The following is a 22,025-nucleotide window of genomic DNA, read 5'->3' as shown; positions in this document are numbered from 1 at the left end:
TCAAGGTCAAAGTATTGAAGTTTGGTTAAGTTGTCATAATTTTTTAATCTTTGTACGCATTTGTTTCGTACTTGGACACTAATGACCAAACAGACATGTGGAATATAGATATGACCTTGACCTTTAAAGACTTTGATCGTCAAAAGATTGAATTTTGGTTATATTTTCTTATTCTCTTGTCATTTACTTATGGAAAGGATTCACACTTGGACAAAGCAACAAGACAGACCTACTCAAATTCTAAAAAAAGGAAAAACTTTTTTCTTTAATTTTCTTTTTAAAAATTTGAACCGTTTATTTTTTGTGCTTATAGAAAAGGTAAAAAGGTCAAGCGTTGCCCCTGCCCGACGACGGCTCTTGTTTTTTTACTCATGAACCTCTTACTATAATATAACGGGTATTTTAGAAAATGTTGCCCCACGCGTCTATGTACAACACCATTGAATATGGTTATACAAAGAAGGTGTGTTAAAATATATAAAAAAAGTTTCAACTTTCCGTCTTACGCCCTCGTGTCAAAAATGAGTGTGTATGTATGTGATCATCTTGTTTTTTCTTTCATGTTTTAAGAATGTGCTTGATTATGGCCTTGTGCCGCTTTCATTCATATATATTTATCCTTTTACATACGTAGGCAATCTGAGAACTCTACTGGCATACTGGCTTGGATGTAATTTTACACTAAACCTCTTTATTTATCCAACAGCTGACAGCGTTATTTGCAAGGGGCATCCGATTAGATGGGGATTTCCTAGTCAAAGAAACAATTCATTCATGGTTTTGAAATGTCAGCCTCGTTATGACATTAACAAAATGGAGGCGTGGATTACCGGTATAGATCAATATTTTATTTATGAAAAGAGCTGTTTAAGGAGACAAGAGGATCGACTGATTAAATCCATGTGACTTAAAGATGACACATATTACTAAGAATGGTCACAAACTGATATTGTACTTATATGACAGAGATTTCAAACCTCATGCGTCAAAATACTCTATGTTCATATATGCTCTATGCACATGTTCATTTATCAAAAGCTTTTGAAGGCTAAAGTACTTTTATAGTATTCAAAAAGATACTCATTAGCCAATTAACCTAATTAATTCCATCAATACTAGTAGAAGTCAACGTGACAATAAATTTCATTTTGAAAATAATACTAGATTTTAAACCGATGACTCTTTATTTATTATTTTGGAAAAACTTGTTTTAAAGTTACATTATTCTCATTTTTCTCGTTGTCAACTTGAGTGAATAAGCTCTATATCTAAAAAGATTGACTATTTTAATTGGGAACGACCAATAATTGATAATGAAAACTGATTAGAATATAAAGTACGTATCAAAACTGCTTCTATCAAGTTATCTTTGCCAATAAGTTACGGAGAATATTCATTGAAATTCTAGTTGCTCTTGTGAGTTATTAATAACTTTTGTGAAGCAATAATGAATTGAGTGCAATTAAAAATTTTTCCAGTACATTCGATCACCAATTTCACATGGATGATAATGCCACTTTAAGTTTGAACTAAATCTATTGAGCAACATGCAATATCCGCCTAAAATAATGTTTGCTAGAACGAAAACGAAAAGGAAACAAAGCTTTCATGGCTTTTGAGAAATAGAAATTACAGCATTTCTTTTATGGCTTGAAAACTATAGCCGACCATACCGATATTCTCCATGTATGGAAACATTATGTGTTAACTGCGGCTGTTTACCTACATGTATTTTGTTACTCTGTGAAACGATATTGGAGACAGAAAATGCCGTGAAACGTGACGTCCGCACAAGCTGACACACCTTTGGTGTTTCTGCATTCTATTGAGTTTGATAATATTATGATATAACAACAGTCTCTCTTGTTTCAGTCTTAAAACGTTAAGGATTGTCTGAACTAGTTTTTGAGACCTTTACAAGACGGAAAAGTACGGTATTCTGTGTATACGAATGTTGATCACTCTCACCAAATGAACTCCAAGGTTACGTGAACGTCACTGTGTCTGTACGATTTTGTGGCAACGTGATGTTTTTATTACATATGCTCTAAAATATAAAATAGCTTATAGATATATGTCATCTTGTTCATTTGTTCATTTCTCCCGCGTTTTATATAAACTGGCGCACAAAAATACATTAACTGACTAATACCCGCAAGTACAGTCTCGTGTGTTAAAACAAGTATAACTTCATTAAAAAAGTAAATACACAAGTATATTAATTGACCATAGATTATCAATTAACGTTAATAATTTATGTCCAAAGTTTGAAGTTATGACGACATGTCATGACGAGGAAGGCAGAAAATGAAGAAAAACTATAACAACCGAACGCTTTAACAATTTAAAGTACGGGCCTATCAATTAGGTTTATTTGCAATTCGGATGCTCCTAGGTTTTCGGCAGTAAAAGGCGTGATTTTAAAACAAGAAGTATCTTTAAAAAAGATACTCGACCGAAGTAAAACTGGTTAACTTGCATATGTTAGTTCTTAGTTTTCCATGCAAAGTCATATAGGAATGTTAGCAAAGTTTTCATAAGAATGATATAATAATTTCTTTTAGGGTTATTAATCTTGTAAAATGTATTGTAAAACAGAACTTAAATATCTGAGCATTCAACTAGACTATCCTGTAAGTTTATTTTAGAACTATCCTTTACATTTTACTTCATAATGGCAAGAACTATTCTTTACAGTTTAGTTTATAACTATTTTAGAATGACAAAAACTATCCTTTACATCTTATTTTAGAATGGCCAATGAGATTCCCAGATTGCATTTTGTAATTTCAAAATTACCAATGCAAACTGTTCTTATATTCAGTTATTCCCTGTAAATTTTACAGGAAGTCGAACTGAAAGAGACCAGCCTTCGGCCGGAAATATGGACAGGTGATCTGACGATTCCAACACGCTAACCAGAAAACTGACAGCTGATGCTAAAAAGATAAATGAGCCGCGTCATGACAAAACCAACATAATGTGTTTGCGACCAGCATGGATCCAGACCAGCCTGCGCATCCGCGCAGTCTGATCAGGATCCATGCTGTTCGCTTACAGACCCTATAACAAGTTAAGAAACTGATAGCGAGCAGCATGGATCCTGATCAGACTGCGCGGATGCGCAGGCTGGTCTGTATCCATGCTGGTCGCAAACCCATTATGTTGCTTTTGTCGGGACGCGGCTCAAATGTTTCACACACAAAACATGTTCCGCACATACTTTCTGTTATAATTTACTCGAAGATGTAAATAGAAATATATATTATGCCTCATAAATGCTTTTATTTTTATTTCTCAAAAGCTTTTTAATTTTGGGATACTTTTATAGTATCCAAAAAGTTACTCATTGTACACAAATACTTTTTTAGTCATCCATATAAGGCTTGGCTTGAATTTTTTATTCAAGATGACATCTATTAATATGTATTTTATTCGTAAATTTTGTGAAGATGCTTACAAAGTTTAAATATGACATAATCTTTTTATGAAAACGTTTTTATTATTTAATAATACTGCACGTTTGTAACGTCAATTTTCATTGGATAGTCGTGACTTTACTATAAATTATATACACGCTTGCTGCCTATTTATTAATTACGTTGTCATTGTATTTTTCCTTTAATAAAGAATGTTTGCTGTATTATAAATTTGTTAAAAAGATTGTTACATGGTCGTATGCAAACGGTTATTTTTAGTATATATAAACAGTCGTATATATTATGTCAAAGTCTTTAATTGTAACTAATAATATACTAGCTAAGTAAAAGTGAAATAAATAATCTTTATTCATTATTTATTGTCTAAAAATAATCATTATGTACAGGTGTACAATTTAACCTAGTATTTTCTTTATCTCAGTTATACTATCAGCATAATTCGCTTATAATCTTTTCAAACAAGCAAATAATCATACCCAAATATAGACACAAAATACCTAGTTTTTCACCGTGTCTGTTGACAATTAGTCATGTTTTAAATCTATGAATGGTAGTAAATCTAAAGTAAAATGTACCCGATAACATTACTCCAAATATTTCGTTCACATTTTGGATATTTCAAAATATTAACATTACCCCAAATATTTCGTTCACATTTTTGGTATTTCAAAATATCATATAAAGTACAATACATAAAAGTAAGAATGACTACAGTAGAGTAATTTATTTTATAATTGTCCAAGGCTATAAAAATTTCCCATAGCTCACACTCATAAAAAATCTCAGGCATTTGATTGGTCAGAAATTACCAAAGAATGTACACTAGCCAATGAAAATCATGAGATTTGAGACAGAACTCAGAAAAAATAACCTTGAGACATGGTTGCTGTTATTGTACATGTAAAAAGATAAGGTGGATGGGGTAGAGAACTTTAAAAAAATGAAGTCCTTGTTTAAACTCTATATGACCTTCTGATAATCGTTGTCCGTCCGTCTGTAAGGATCTACTTGTGTTCCTTGTGTTTTTTTATTCCCGTTCCATACCAATAGGGATCTGATTGCCTTGTTTTAACTTATATGACTTCATGATGTTCGTATTCCGTCCGTCCGTGTGTCCGTCCGTCCGTTCGAAACTACATGTGTTCATGTTTTTTTTTTCATTTCCGTAACCATACCAAACGCATTTTCTTTTCTCAGATAAAAATAAATAAACTGAAAACATAACCCACTGTTTGTTTTTTCTTCAACATACCAATTTATCATCACCTCCCCCTTTGTTTTTTTTAATTAGGGCCGGTTTCAGATTTCCCGGGCAAAACGGAATACCAGACAGGGCCTTCGGTGAAATCGGTAGAGGACTTATAGGCAAGGATTTAAATATGATACTGAATAAAAAGAAATCTTAGTGTAATTGCGAAAACCACAACAGCAACACAAAAATTCGAAGCGACATTCTTATCCCAGATCAAAAAACCTACATTTCAGTTTTTAAACTTACTCGCAACTTTTCAGCTCTTTTCCTCAAACTTTTTTTTTTCTTTTTCTTTTTTTTTCATCAAACTGCATTTTTTTTACTTATATCATAAACATGTATGTGTAAAAAGATGTTCTGAATGTAAAAAAAACACAAAAAAGAAATTGCATCACAATTGAAAATGACTTAAATTTGGCCAAGTTAATTCGATTCACTTTGGATAGTTTAGGCAACATATTGCTTTATGACGAAATAAGATTTGTTTGTGTTTGATGAAAAAAAAAGAAGGAATTTAGCAATGTGGCTGAATTGAATTCTTATTTACGTTGCCTGGATTACCAGAACATTGAAACTCATAAAGTGTAAAAAGCTATATCTGATGAAAATTTTATAAAACAATTCTAAAACACTTAAATTTTCCTGTTTTCATGGCCTTTAGAAAGATTTGTAACAAAGATTTTAAAATTTAAATTTTAAAATTTTTCCCCAAAATTGGAAAAAAATTTTACGTAAGGGGAACAAAAAATCTGCTGCTATTTTTTTATTATGTTTTGGGATAAATTCCCACACCATTTTCAACTCGTTTCCCCAAAAAAAGGTTTACTGAAAAAATTTCTTTTATCCTTAGTATTCTGTAACAATATAAAAAATATTTTTTACAATCCGCAGACAGTATAATACACCTGATACCCCGTATGGCAATTACTATATATATTTTTAGAAATATGTCATTGCAAAATAACGTTTCATTCTTTTTACATCAATGAACTCAATATGGGACCAACGCGATGTAGCCTATATATAATGATATTGACCTTGGTGTAAATTGTTAGTCATATCTTCAAATAAAACAGGCACGGCTATACATCACGTTTCATCAAACATGTAAAAAAAATACATGGTATATGCAAACATGATATGCAATACTGCGAATGCTTAGTAAAAATAAACTTGATCAATTCAATATCTAAAATGTATATAAATTATATAAGCTGGAATGGCTTAATATAACGTTGCTACCGATACTTAAATTCGGTAATATATTTATAAATAATGCCTTTTGGAACTTACAAAATTGATAAATCTTAATTTGAGATATAAAACCATAAAAAAATTGTGATACAGGATCTTTAAAGATTTTTTATTATAATAGTTCAATTTAAGCACGGGATGGTTAGCAGAAGTTTTAGATTTAGATTACATATACTCAAAGAATTCTCACAATAATGCTTTATTTTATAAAATACAAACCTAATAATGGACTTGAAATGGCATAAGCTGGTGATGTTTCTTTTTTTTTTTTTTTTTTTTGCTTTGCTTAGTGAACCTTATCACTTATTAGTGAGTTTATTTCCGTGAAAAATAGAAGATTTTACGAAACACATCAGCGTATTATCGACAACAACAATAATAATAATGATAAGAACAATAAAGAATAACCTTACCAAATATTTATACTTAAAACGATTTCAATATAACCAATAATTTAACACATTTATTAACCTATATATATATTCCTTTTACTTCTTCACGAACGTTAAAAGAAAGTTTTATGTGGGTAGATGTCATGTGGGTATTGCGAAAACCTTCATTTAATGTGACCTATAAAATAACCTCGAGCTTACAAAAATATATTTTAATACTATAATATACAACGCAGCGTACAACAATCGAGTCCTCATGTGACCGATAACGCGCATGCGCTGTTTAAATCAACTTCCCCAGATATAAATTCGCTTGCAGACAAAATTTACCGTGCATTCCGCCAGAAGACAAAACAGGGCTGGACCCGCTAAGAACTTGGGGAAAAAAAGAATTTAGGAAAATAAATTTAAAGTAAAAGTAACTTTATCAGAAATAAAGAAAAGGACTAAATTTTAAAAAATAAGAAACGAATTCCCCAAGATTCACTTTAAGGTAAGAGAGATGGTTTTTTTTTCTCTTTATATTATCTAATTTTTATTTATTATTTAATGATCTGATGCACAATAGGTTGTTACCGTCTAATACGGTTGTTACCGTCTAATACGGTATATTGGTATGTCTATTGTTATGTGAATGAGATAAACATTATGGTTTGTTCTGCAAAAGCGTGTGCGTATCGGTAACTAGTAACGCTCTAAAATAAAAAGAATATTAGTATTTAGTATTAATATTTTATTTATAGCATAATCCATGCATTCTCTGGCGATATATTTGTTTGAAACATATGGTAGGATTTCATTAAGGCATATTTTTTCAAACATAAGAAGAAAAATGATAGATATGAACCTCACTTTTACCGATTCACCACTATATTGATATTAAATCTCACTATTGAAAATTAAACGCTCTTGTTACGATTGACTTCACTATTGACAATTCAACGCACTTTTAACAAATAACCTTACTTTTGACAATTCAACGCACTTTTAACAATTATCCTTACTTTTGACAATTCAACGCACTTTTAACAACAATTAACCTTACTTTTGACAATTCAACGCACTTTAAACAATTATCCTTACTTTTGACAATTCAACGCACTTTTAAACAATTAACCTTACTTTTGACAATTCAACGTACTTTTAACAATTATCTTTACTTTTGACAATTCAACGCGCTTTTAACAATTATCCTTACTTTTGACAATTCAACGCACTTTTAAACAATTAACCTCACTATTGACAATTTTAACCTCACTATTGACAATTTTAACCTCATTATGGACAATCAACCTATCTATTGACAATTTAACCTCACTTTTTGACAATTAACCTCTCTTTTGACTAAGAAAAGAAGGAAACAACGAATGTTCGGTCGGACTGTTCAAATAGTTATGGTGTTTGGAAAGTAAAATTTAGATTTTATGCCACTCTTCTGTATGAGTTAAATGTATTTCATTTACTTATGTAAAAGAAAATCAATTCCTTTGATCCTTGTTTCTCCTACGAAAAAGATAACAGATTCATAAAAAAACATATAAATTATATATATTCAAGAAGAAAACATATATACGCTTCGATTTAATGTTTTAGAATAAAGTATCAGAAATATCTTTTTTTTCAATTAAGAAAGTGATATTTTTCGCTCTATCACCATCAGCTTCAGTTCAAAGTCTGACAATACAAAAATAAGCAAGGCATTTTTTTCCGCAATGATAGCTTAAATAATGTCTTAAAGGAACTCCACTTGTTTAAAAGGGACCCCCCTGGGGCCCAATCCTTCAAAAAGTTAAAAAAACAACCCTTAAAAGGGAAAAACTCTGCAAAGAAAAAAAGAATAAAAAAAAAAAAAATGTTTGTGATTTTCTGTGCTATTCTAAAGGCCGGATTTGAGTAAAAAAGCGTTGCCACGCTTTCATTTTTCGGGTATTTTGAATTGATTGTTCGGGACAACAAATGAGGCAGAACTAAAAAATTTGCACAAAAATTTTTTTTGTTTTAACCCTTCATAAATTGAAAACCCAATCCGGAAAATTTTCCCAGCCCCGAACGTAAAAAAAGCGTGGACCCTTTAAAAAATTATATGATAAAATTTTTAACGTTTAACCCTTATTCAAATTTTTTACATTTTTTTAAAAAAATCTATAGAGAAATTAAATAGTTTTTTTAATTTTTATTGTTTTTACAAATAACAGGCAGAAACGGGAGTGAGTGACCCCCTTGGTATATACAAGCGCTCTTCGTAAAACTGTCCTGACACGAAACGTACATTTACTACAGTTTCAAGTCCCTCATTAAATTTAAAAATATAAATCTGATTGATTTTTTAAAACATTTTTTATTATTTTTTAAATTGAAACAATTCCCCGAAATAATAAAATAATAATAATAATATTTTGGAACTCCAAAGAAGTTTAAATAACCTAAAACCATAAAATTTTAATTTTCCCCCTTGTCATTTTGTCCCCAAAAAAGGTTTATAAAAATAATTTTAGAAAAAATACCTTGAAATCCTGAAAAAGTAATGTTTGGTTTTCTCAGTCCCATTTAAGTTTTAAAAGGCTTTAAAAGCTTTTCAATTTTACAAATTTTTACAATTAAAACAAATTTTGGGAAAAACAAGCGATAAGATTGAAATTTTTCCATAATTTTGTATTAACCTAATCCACATCAGATGGAGTAATAATTTTAAAAAAAATATTTCCAGTCCCGTCATGTCAAAAAAACCTCAGTGGAGTCCCTTTAATTTGTAGTTGGTCAGGAATCGAACCTGTCACCTGCATTCCGGTGTGGTGGCCGGAATTTAAATGTTAAAGGATAACTAAACCATGACTAGTCATGTCAGATGAGCAGAGTAACATTTGTATTACAGTGATATACAGTTAGTCATATTTTGCAATTAACATATTATACTAGTAGAAGGTTGTAAAACGATAACAAAGCCCTATTTCGTAATACATATATATTACGTAATAGCTTCACGTGATATGTTTATAGATTACTGATAAAGATAAACTTTTTTTTTCACGACTGATGAAATGCATAAATTCCATTTTAGGTTTTTATTTGTTTTATTGTGATATCTTACTTGCAATCCATAGAGATTATATAATTATGATATATTTAATAAGGTTAAATAGCCGTTTCTAACGTTGTTTGTAAATATTTATTACTTTGTTCTTACAACTTAGTGATCTTTGTTTATTGTTACCCCAGATTACAGGATTATGTTTAATATTGTTAACCATGTTGACATGCAATATATTAATTTGAATATCCAGCGATATTTTATCGGTAAGATCACAACGATTTAATTATGCATTGGCAACTTCTCGGCCCACTCCGTCAGTCTTCGAGTCTGAGATGTTTCGAGTATATGTGACTGATGCCTCTAAGAGGCCCAGTTTTTTTCAATAAACTGTTCAAACTGTTCTGTCGGCAATGGCAATGCGGTCATAGATTTAAAGGTGCAGTGAGCTTAAGGGATTAAAACATCTTCCTTTTTGTAGAAATGGCAAACCTGTCTTTTATAATGTTGTAATAATTGATTTAGAACAGATGAGGAAGGAAAATAGCGCTGATAATAAATAATTTGTAATGTAAACAGAATAGTATTTCGACTTTCATACAAATGCTCATTTAATCGGTATATCTGTAAAATACTAAATTGCTATAACTGTACTTAATGCCAAAATGCAAAAGAAGCAACATGCATATATCGCAACGTACAGGCTTACAGAAAGGACATGAAAATAAAAAGAGTTTAAAAAAAAAATAAAGCAGGGAAATGAAATGAAATGAAATGAAAGATTTAATGGAATAAAATCAAATGAAATAATAATAACAAAAAAAACAAAAAACAAAAAAAAAAAACATACGTTATAACTTTTCTCAAGTTACAGCAATTTAAGGCAGATATTTTCTGTCAAACAAAATTTTATAGAACGAATCAACAATTGATCAAAGCCTTAGCAAATCAGATAAAAACAGAATAAGAATAAATATGTAAACCCGTATAATTGTTTGTAATTACATACAGTACATACAATCGTGTGAAAATCAGCACGCTGTACTGACGTCACATAGACCAACCCGGTTTCCATGACCCGCAAACTATTTTTGCAACGTATTCATTTATCATTTATTTCTAAAACATCATTTGACACTGTGCGGGGGAGATACTTAAATATTTATGCTAACGCCTATTGTACTTATTTAAATTTTTGTTTACCGCATTCAAAACGGTGCCCCATAATCTTTAAAATACTATTTAAAAATCTTTTTTAAAATATATTTGAATGAGATTGTCAAAATTGGCAACTGATACGTCATACCCCCCGGTTTTCTTTAATAGTTTTTATATATTTTCAGTTTGACGTCACTCCGTGTTTAAATGTTAATAGGGTAATATCTTGATAAGGATTTAAATATAGCCGTTTTAATTTTACACGATAAAGCCTTTGTAAAGACTACTTAAGATGTCTAATTTAAACCATGAATAGAAATATATGATAAGTAGATTAGGATTAGCATAATATTGATGTTTTTTAAAAGATGAAATCAATTCAGTGCTTCATTTGTTTCCAAAAATAACTTTATTGAATATATATAATAATTATTTATAACATATCATTAAGCGGACGAAAATTTTACATTTATGTTAGCTTGTTCGCTAATGCGAACGACAGATTTTCTTTTAAGTCACGGTATATAGAACTGTATCCAAGTTACACGCGACCGGGTATATAGGTCAGTAGTTGGTGTTGCAGTAAGATATCCAAAGGTCATTTTGCACATCAGCCTGTGACTCAGGTTAAACTCGAAAAAAAACAAAAACAAAAAAAACACACACAACAAAAACAACAAAAAAAAACAAACAACAACATCATCATCATCATCATCGACAACAACAACAACAAAAACAACAACAAAACAACAACAACTCCTGAAGCTTTATCATAGTGAAACTATCAAATATAAGTAAAGTACTTTAAAGGTACTATTTAAGAGTGCCTTTAAGCCGCGAATTGCAGCATAGCATTTATCCAATCTATAGCTTAAGTCCGGTCCAGATTGTTTCGATTTTTTTTGACGTTGAAATTGCTTTTTTCAGGCAAAAACATAACTTACTAAGAAACGTCTATTAAACGAAAGAAACAAGGTAAAACGAAACAAAAATAAAGAAAATGGCAGCAACAAGAACCGGAATGCTTTTGAAAGTAATGCAACCAAACGTTGTGAGCAGAGTGGTGTCAACTTCATCATCACAGAAATCATCAAACACAATCGCTCTAGACCGAACTGTCGCATCAACAGTAAGTCATGCTATATAGAGGATAGTTCAATACTGAATTTGTTTGTTTGTTGGTTTGTTTCATTTTACGCCCTTTTCAACAGTATTTCAGTCATACGGGCGGGTAGTTTCCTAACCATCGTTCCTGGGAAGAACCAGTACAAGACCCATTTCCTTCGCGCCAAACTACCAAGGCATCTCCTGGGGATCGAACCCACACCAGAGAGGTCAATGGATTAGAAGTCATCGACTCTAACCCCTCGACCACAGAGGCGCTCACAAATACATGTATTGAATTTATTGAAAGAGTTGAATTAAAGTGTATCATGCGAGCAAAATATTATTTCATCACATCTTGCGGCTCCGTAAAAACGGTATTGCACGGCCGTGCATATATTTTGACGTGACGTCATTTGCGTTCTACAAACATATAAAGTAAAATGTTTGTATTACAGTATTGGCGCGTCAATGGAAAATGTTACTTTTTCATTTAAACAGTTTTTATTTTGGATATGTGATAAATAAAATATTACATTCGTGTAAGTTTAATACAAAAATTATTCACCTCGTTGAATGAAGGAATATTATGTTCGCCGGAGGCTAGCATAATATTTTTTTTTTTCAACTCTTTCAATAAATTCAGTATTAAACTTACACTCATTCAATATCCTCTATTTATTCAACAACTTCAAATAATCAATTCATAAACCTACATAGAAATAATTTTCTATTTATCACATACCCAAAATCAAGGCTGTTTAAAGTGCAAAAGAATCACTTTTCATTGACGCACCGATAGTGTAACGCGTACATTTATCGCTTCTTTACACTATGTTTGTATTAAAACGCAATTGACGTCACGTCAAAATATATTCACAGCCATGCAATGCTATGGAGTCGCAAAATCGGCACAAGTATGTGATAAATGGCCATATAACATGTTAAAACTTTTTATAATTAAAATAATATTTTTTGTGTTCGTATGTATCTAACCCTAGGACTCAATACGATCACTAAGTGACAAGGACCAATAGCTTTAATTGCACTATAATTTTATTTTACCGATTTGTAAAAATTTGGAAAATTGAAAAAAAACTTTAGTAAATATTCTACTTTTTCTATGTTTTAAAAGTTAATATATTTTGCTGCCATATAATGATCTTGAAATTAGACAGTGTTGTTGAGTACTAAGTGTGATCAATATGCGTGGGTTGTGTTAATTCTGAACATTTGTGATGACGACTTTTTGCCACAAAGTTGTCGATATACCAAACAGTCTGTCAGAAAACTGAAACATTCACAAAATGTATACATGACAATCTTGATAATAAATTGTTTAACAGACCCACATTTATTATATGTCTGTGAACATAACCCTAAGTAGATAAATAAATGAACAAAATTCGATTTTGAATGCGTTATTTCACAAGTTTAATTATTTATCACATTGCCTTTTGCATTATCGCAAATGCTTGCAATTATCATCTTTGTTATTTTTACTGCGCATCTTAGGGGGCAGGGGACCTAAAAATGAAAAATTTTGTATTTCAGTGTGACCAGAAACACAATTCCAAATATTTCAAAATCTGTTTCACAGGCAGATAACCAGTTGCACAGCATTATTCAATGATATATGACATACATTGAAGAAAATATAAGTTTGCATGCATTGCTCCTTCAAAAAATGACTGACAGCAATTTATATTTACCCCCACCCAGCCAAAATCACACCTAAAATGTACCAATATAGGCAATCTTCATGAAGGTGCAGCATACTCCAGAATCCGCCCGATTCCTTTAAAAATATCAGTAACACGCAGTGCAAGCTATGGCATTTTCAGAAATGACAAATAAAGTGTCTGTCATACGTTTAGATTTTTCACAAAATTTATCTGAAATTTCTTACTTGTTTGGCGCCAACTGTCAAAGCTTGATTTTTAACTTTTTCACCTCCATTCGGAGAGTCAGAAATACATACAAAGCTACCAAAATGCTTAGTTTCGGGTAAAAACCCAAAAATATATCTCATTTCCTACACACAAACAAGAGAGAATTACAATGACAGAGAAATATCAGAAGTTATCAGTACCTTCAAAACACCATGTCTGAGTTATTAAAAAATTTGACCGGGGCCATCATTCGAATATGTCCCCTGCCCCCTTAGTAATTTTACTGTGTATCTAGATTGATTTTATTGCGCATCTTTAGTGCGCATTTTTTTTACTGCGCATCTTTGTAATTTATTTTTATTGCGTGCGCATCTTGATAATCTTACTGCGCATCTTGGTGATTTTATTGCGCATCTTTGTAAGTTTATTGTGCATACTGCGCATCATGGTCACATTAATACACTTTTTTTGTTTACTTAAACTAAATTTCCTCATTTAATTACAATACTGAAGTTCTTGTATGGTTTTCATTCATCTGATATGAAATAGTGAACTTTATTATATTACAGTGTCCCTTCCATAAAACAATTCAAACAGTAGACGAGGCAATGCTTCCCTGGAGAAACCAAATAGATGAGCCTATACATGTATCAAAGGAAAAAACCGAATCTAAGAGCTTTGAAAGCATCCCTGGACCCAAAGGGCTTCCAATCGTAGGCACGTTATTCGATTACTTGAAGAAAGACGGTCTAAAATTCAGTAAAATGCACGAGGTTGGTATTGTCTTCCAGCTCAGACATTATTAATGAACGCAAATTTTATTGATGCCTCTTCATCACGGTTGTTTCTTTACTTAATGACTGATCATCATCACCATCATCGTCGTCATCATCGTCGTTGTCATCGTCATAATCATCATCATCATATTTCAAAATTAATTCGCACGTGCAAAATTAAAGTATTAATAGTTTTTTATAGACTCTACTCGAAGTATTTTGCCATGACAATTTTATATGTTATTAAAGTAGAAATAGGAAAAAAGTCTTTTGTACATACTGTCCGCATTCAATATGATTTTTTAGGCTTATCAAAAAAGAGCTATAGACTTCGGTCCTATTTACAAAGAAAAGATCGCAACAATAAACACTGTTGTTATAAGTGATCCAGAAGAATACAGCAAAGTGATTCGCTCTGAGGGAAAATACCCACAACGCCGCCCGATGGAACCTATTGCATACTATAGAGAACAAAAAGGGCTAGGTCTTGGTTTGGTCAATGAGTAAGTGTAAACATTTTGTCTCAAATGAAAATTTTCCTTAGGAATATAGGAATTGAAACTGTCATTTGATGTCCTAATGTTCCATTACCTCAATTAACAACACTATGACACCGCCGATTATATGACTTGAAACGTAAAATTATAGATGTGTCATTCAAATTGACCTTCGCGCCCTATAAGCTAACCATTTACTAAACTTACAGTTAATTAAATGCAACAATGTCCCGTTCGATTTTATATATCGAAATGGAAACATGAACATCGTATGTAATATTATTGTTTTATACGTTTTAGTCAAGGGGAAGAATGGTACAAGTTAAGAACCGTCACCGCCCCAAAATTGCTGAAAATGAAAGAAGCACTGGACTTCTGTGTTCCCATGAGCCATGTAGGGAATGACTTTGTTGACCATCTGAAATCTGTGAGACAAGAAAACAATGAAATTGTTGGTTTAGAAAAGGAGTTGTTTAAATGGGCATTTGAATGTAAGTTTATATCGATAAATATTATATTATATAACCTTAAGTAATTCAAATGAAATTCATATTTTAAATTTTACGTTTTAACATGTTGCAATTTACTTGTACAAATTATGCAAACACTTATGTTGAGTCAAATAATTTTGGCATATAATTTTACAAGAGATGAATTCTTTGAAACTAAAACAGGGCATTTTCTTTTTCGTTTTTCGTTTAGCAGATAATATACATGTACATAATCAAACCTCGGTGTGACGCTATCATTTATTTCGCTCTCAAAATAGTTAATGCATCTATAACATTTTTATTAGAAAAAACATGAATTTCAGCATTTTTCCCTGATAGCGTTTACATTTGATGTCATAAAAGCCTCTCGGCATTTTTCTGAATTATTTACGTTAAAATTAATGAAACAAATTTTCTAATTTTCAGCAATTGGTACATTTTTGTTTGAGGAACGTGTCGGGTGTTTCTCAGACCCCACACCAAAACATGCAAAAGAATTCATCGATCATCTACAAGAATTCTTCAAATATTTACAACCACTTATGTACAACGTACCTTTATACAGAATATACCGCACGAAACTGTGGAAAAAGTTCGAATTCCACGCAGATAAAGTTTTCGAACTTGGCCATTACTTCATTGAAAAGGTAGCGTACACGTTTTTATGAGACGTGTATAAATTCTGCTTCATTGTTTTAAAATGGGAATAACTTGCGTTTCATATAATAGAATAATAATTATCTACTTCACAAAGTTGGAGGTTAAAACTTTGTGAAGTAGATAATCATCATATAATATTGACATATATAAGAAATAATCAATTAAAGATATTGTAGAACCGGTATTTATGTTATTACCAATGTGGTACTGATGTTTTTACCAAGAGTAAAAAAGATTATATCTTTTAAAACAAAATCTCGGAAACACCCAAACCCCAAAACTGTAGACTTAATGAACTAATAATTAGCATTACATACATGTACCGGTTAAAGACTTTTGAAAGATGTATTTTAAAAAGGTATCAAACATAATAATTATATAGACAAAATAATGTGTCTTTTCAGAAAGTAAAAGATTTATCAACTACACAAGGGCTAGAGGGCGATGAGTCAGAAAGTGTCCCGTTTCTTACCTACATGTTATCGCAGAAATCATTAACAAAAGACGAGGCTGTTTCTACATGTGTTGACCTCCTAACGGCCGCCACTGAAACCGTAAGAAACACTATATCACGAATCTAGAGAATAAATGAGCTGCGTCACGACAAAACCAACATAGTGCATTTGCGACCAGCATGGATCCAGACCAGCCTGCGCATCCGCGCAGTCTGATCAGGATCCATGCTGTTCGCTTACAAACCCTATTACAAGTAGAGAAACTGATAGCGAACAGCATGGATCCTGATCAGACTGCGCGGATGCGCAGGCTGGTCTGGATCCATGCTGGTCGCAAACCCATTATGTTGGTTTTGTCATGACGCGGCTCAAATCGAAACAAAACACAAGTAGGAAATGAGCGGTCTTAAACTTTGCTTATTTAATAACATTAAAACTGCCAGCTTTATTGCTAGGCCTGACTGTGAAACATCATCACTTTTCAGTCAATTGTGCTAGTGTCAGAGTCGAAGGCAATGTATTGAAGTCATCATTGAGAGGGGAAAAAAACAAGACTTGTTTTTTTTATTATTAGCAAAATATCTTCAACTAAAGTTACGCAAATTTTTCTGCTTTAATACATGTTTAAATATTTTCATATAAATGTATTAATTCATTAAAAAAAAAGAATGAAAAAAAAAATTGCCGCTTCTGGGGCTTGAACCCACGCCCCTCATTTACAATAGTTCTAGCCTATTTGAATAATCTTCAAAGTGGAGGTAATGCATTAGGTAGATCATACCTTACATCACTTTATTTCAGACATCAAATGCAATGTTGTGGAGCTTATACTCGTTGGCAAAACACCCAGAAGTTCAGGAAAAACTTTACCAAGAGACAATGAATACTGTAGGAGACAGCACTGAAATAAATCCTGAAAATATTTCCAATCTCACATACGTTAAAGCGTTCATTAAAGAAACGTTTAGGTATGCTAAATCTTGACATGTTTTAAAACTTATCTGAAATTGCAGTACTCATGTGTTCTTTTTTAAAAGTACCGTGTCTGATCATAGTTTTCACTCCGATACTATTCGCCCTACATGGAACGACAGTTAGGATATGATTTCAATGAGATTGGGTTTAAAATTGTTTCAAATGACACCTTCTCTGTTGCTTCTGAGCCAAATATTACAACAATTGCTGATGAGTTCTTTAGATGAAACTATAAGTTGTTCGAATTGCACCGATCCATTGCATTTCTGGGAAACAGAAGCTAATAATAGATTTTATGAAAGGAATCCTCTTAGATGGTTTGTGGGAGCATTTTATAATGAAAGTGTTAAGTTACTTCAAATTATAAAACTGAGGTCTGAACTGGGTTTGTTTTATATACAGAAATCTCATGTTTACACAGTCTTGAATACGAACACTCATTTATATCTCCTTGTTTGGAACCATATAACCTAGAAATTAGATATTTGGCATGTACCATTTAATTGCATTGCGGATCTCTGCAAAATTTATATAACTATTGCCCGTGTGGTATCCCCCATCCCACGCAATGGATTTTAGGTGAGCAATCTAAGGCCATCACGGCACTCTTGTTAACCGATATTTCCAGCTGTTTGATATTTGAGATTTGTATCATTCACACATAAACCATGAATAAATTTAAGACCTTTCACAATATATTATGTAATAAATGACTTCCATATCTCGTCTTACATTATCTATTGACGTCATCAGTTTTTCACATTTCATCCTTCACATTGGAATATTCAACAGCTTAGTTTTTATGCTATACTTATTTATTAAATGTTATGGTCAGAAATTATGTATATAGTACTGTAAATTCATCTGATCACGTGGTCATGAAATTTCGAGGTTTTGTCACAAAGGAAATTTTCGTGGGTTCTTTAATTCGTTTATTGTCTGTTTTACCAAAAAGTAAAATGAAAATACATGTTATGAAATGCAAGCAGACGAACTAATAAAATGTTGGATGTTAGATATAAACAGAAACCATGAAAATGGCACCGCGAATATTATATTTGTAATGATTTTGCATTAAAACACTGGCATATATACATAAAAGAAATTTGCAACATAAATATATTTAGGTTTCTCTGTTGCTATATGTCTAAAAATAACCTTTTATATTTTAGAACTTACCCAATCACGTGGGCTACCAGTAGAATAACACAGGAAGATATGGAGATTGGAGGACATCATATACCAGCAAATGTAAGTGTTTGTTTAACTCCTAGCACATGGCGAAACAACGGAAATTCAGGGTTCTAAAAACACCCAAGCCCCTACCCCATCCCCCAAATAAATCGCCTTAAAGGAGTCTAAAAGCCTAAAACATAAAATTTGATTTTTTTACATAGATCAAGCGAAACACAGAAAATGGAAAACCCTGCAAAGGATTATGAAGAAATAATTATATACCCATAATTGAATTGAAAATCGATAGTGTAGTTCTTTGAGTGAAAAACTTCGCAACATATTTCAATTTTAGGCCATTCAATGCACAAGAAAAATTATTATTCTGGAAAAAACGGGGTGCCGGAATGATCTAAATATTTGCACACAAGTTAAACTTGTTAATTATGTTAAAAATTCATTTTCTCATTTCGATGTGCGATTTAAAACTCACAAATTGATCCTGAATCGAATACAGTACATGGAATGTATTCGATAAAATAAATAGTTTGTAGTTACTGTTATACCAGAAATTAGCTTATAGATGCCATACACACTACAATCTGCTATTGGCGATCCGCTTATAAGTATGATATTTTGTTGTTGCAGACTCACGTACAGGCCAATCTATTCGGTATGTTCCGGGATGAGAATTTATTTCCGGAAAATGACCAATTCAAACCAGAAAGATGGATGAGAGAAAACAAGATGGACGCACAGCTTAAAAGTCTATCAAATCTTATCTGGGGTCACGGTGCAAGAATGTGCATAGGTAATTTTATGTTACACCGCATCAGAAATAATGTATACTTATTATCATCATCATCATCATCATCATCATTATCATCATCACCACCACCACCACCACTACTACTATACTACTTCTACTTATTGTCTAAGAGAATTGGTTAATTGGATAGTTTTCGAAGCTGTTTCTAAATTACTGTTTATGTTTAGCACAAACGCTCAATTGAAGCACGCGGATGTATCTAAGCATTAATCATTTTTACTTTTGCTTGATGATCTTGTACTAAGATTTTATTTCGCTTTTCAGGCAGACGTTTTGCCGAACAAGAACTACACATAATTCTAACAAAGGTATGTTGTCCTTGATTAGAAATTGCTGATCTTCTATAGAAATTAGACTTCCCTAAAAATGAATTAGCTAAAGAATTTTTTGCAGTCATATAGCATCGCCTTCTTTGATCTACGTATTTATGCTTAAAATAACTTTTCTAGTCTTTGGGTTTGTAATTTAACATTAAGCTGTTATAATCACTGTTTGAATTCTATTTTTTTCAACATTACAGATTGTACAGAACTTCAAAATAGAATACGACCACGAACCAATCGAACCCGTTTTGAACACTGTGATGACCCCTGACAGGCCACTCGTCCTCAAGTTTATACCCAGATCCTAGCTTGGTAGAACACTTAAATTAATTACCTAAACTCAACTGAATGTGATATCCGAATTACTCTGTGTTAATTTCCGGTACGCAGTGCAACCACGGCCAGCACGGAAGTGACGTAACATTAGACGGACAATGAATTATAATCGGAAAACAAAAAATATAACTTTACAACACATTAATTCGTTTGGTTCATATTTTATTTTACAAGAAACACAAAGATTTTTTACAGAATTTACTCCTGAAAATGCTGTTAAATTTTTGGAAGAACATCAACGGACAATAACAACGTTCCTACAAATATTTTATCAGTTTTTTACATCATTGACCAAGACGTCATGATTTTTTTATATATGCATGTACCATGTAATCGATACATGTCAGGCATTATTGATTGATTGCCTTCTTCAATATATTTCATTTAATAAAAAAAATCATGCGTTTTTGGAGAAACTGATGTTAAAGGATAATATTGATTTTAGCTTTATTACTTTACAGTGGTCTAGGAAATATTTTTAAAGATGAATACTGTTAACATATCTCTCTAGAACGTGATATTTTCTCACAATAATATTTTTTTTCTCAATTCATTGCATTTTTCGAGGTACAAATTCAAGATATTGTTTCTACACTGGCCAGTCCATATCATGGAACTCTTCCACAGGACACTTCATAGTGCCGCAAAGTAATTCTATTTTGCTCTTTTTTAAGAGATTTAGCTAAGTGTAAACTTGATAGAATGAAATTCGACATCTTTAAGGCGCATTAAGCTCCAAAAATGATATTTTTCAAGTAGCAAACCATTCAACTTTTTCATATTCTGTTATTATAAGTTGAAACCATTCAACTTTTTCATATTCTGTTATTGTTTCCAAACAACTTTAAAACCATATAGTGGAACCATCTTTTGTTTCTTTTGCATTTTGGCATTTAATACAGATATAGTGTATTAATTAGTATTTCATTTAGAAGTCAAAATACCACTTTATTTACACTTTGCTACTTTTATGACAAATTATTTCATGCCTGGCATTAATTTCTCTACGCGATATGCCTCTAACATGATCTTAATCCATTTCTAAAACGGTATTAAACACATGTTTTCCTTTTTTTTAGGAGATAAAAATGTTTTAATTGCCTTTAAGGAAATTATATTCTAATCATATGAAGGATATTTACGTTTGGATATTTCAACAAAACGTTAAGCATAATATCAGCACTTCAAATGAACTCATAGTATATATTAGTGCTTGAAAAAAAAGAAGAAAAAAGAAGGTATAGTTAGCTAAACAAATCTGCAGCATTTTTTCTGAATGCATTAGAACACTTTTTTTACCGAAATGAGATACGCTCTAATACAGTATCTAATATATGATTTTTGTGATATATATATAATAATATCTTATTTATTTAACACTTTATTTATTACATATTCATTATACAGTAAATTATATATGTAGCATCTTATTATCAATTACCCATTTACACAGTCAGAAACGTACAAAACAAATATATAATAAATAAACTTATTACGTTTGAAAAAAGCTAGATCTTTGTTGTTAGTTTATCAACCCAGTTTTGATTATTCTAACGCCAAGCCCTCTGAATTTTAGCTTTTACTTGCCTACATACGTACAGTTCCCTGTTGTTGTTTTTTATAATACTGCACGTTTGTAAGGATAACGTGACGTTTGTATAGTTTTATATACACGGCTGCTGTCGATTCATGAAGAAATCTTACTTTTTTCTCTAAAAATGATGCTTGCTTTATCATAAATTCGTAATAAAGATTGTTGACAGGTTATATGGCCGTATATAAACGGCTGTTTGCAATATAACTCTCGCCTAACGGCTCGGGTTATATTTACAAATAGCCGTTTATATATAGGGCCATATAACCTGTCAACGATCTTTATAACTAATACTATAACACACAAATAAGAAAATAAGAAACATTCATTAGATTATTTAGAAGAATTGAATGTTGAAACGTTAATTAATTTGACATGGAAATGGGATGAGGCAAA

At 31.7% G+C, this 22,025-nt stretch overlaps 1 protein-coding gene across 1 annotated transcript; it reads left to right on the top strand.

Moving 5' to 3' along the window:
- Window positions 1-6,656: 6,656 nt before the first annotated feature.
- On the top strand, window positions 6,657-20,390 carry LOC132739487 (cytochrome P450 10-like). The gene is made up of 12 exons (XM_060727202.1): window positions 6,657-6,831; window positions 11,452-11,653; window positions 14,090-14,293; window positions 14,603-14,799; window positions 15,094-15,284; window positions 15,711-15,931; window positions 16,349-16,498; window positions 17,201-17,367; window positions 18,547-18,625; window positions 19,196-19,358; window positions 19,641-19,684; window positions 19,897-20,390. Exons 2-12 carry the CDS (start codon window positions 11,525-11,527, stop codon window positions 20,005-20,007), a joined length of 1,656 nt encoding a protein of 551 aa, XP_060583185.1. The 5' UTR covers window positions 6,657-6,831; window positions 11,452-11,524; the 3' UTR covers window positions 20,008-20,390.
- Window positions 20,391-22,025: the final 1,635 nt, after the last annotated feature.

Source organism: Ruditapes philippinarum, unplaced genomic scaffold (genome assembly GCF_026571515.1).
Source record: "Ruditapes philippinarum isolate M1 unplaced genomic scaffold, ASM2657151v2 ctg3000_1_1_1_1, whole genome shotgun sequence".
NCBI lineage: Eukaryota > Metazoa > Mollusca > Bivalvia > Venerida > Veneridae > Ruditapes > Ruditapes philippinarum.
The sequence above is the reverse complement of the archived record's forward strand: the minus strand, read 5'-3'. Positions and strand labels throughout refer to the sequence as shown.

Bases quoted from the DNA above. Each gene is read 5' to 3' on its own strand.
- LOC132739487 (XM_060727202.1), top strand. From the start codon at position 11,525: ATGGCAGCAACAAGAACCGGAATGCTTTTGAAAGTAATGCAACCAAAC. The intron at 15,285-15,710 runs GTAAGTTTATAT...TCTAATTTTCAG, and splicing joins GTTTAAATGGGCATTTGAAT to CAATTGGTACATTTTTGTTT. The intron at 15,932-16,348 runs GTAGCGTACACG...GTGTCTTTTCAG, and splicing joins GCCATTACTTCATTGAAAAG to AAAGTAAAAGATTTATCAAC.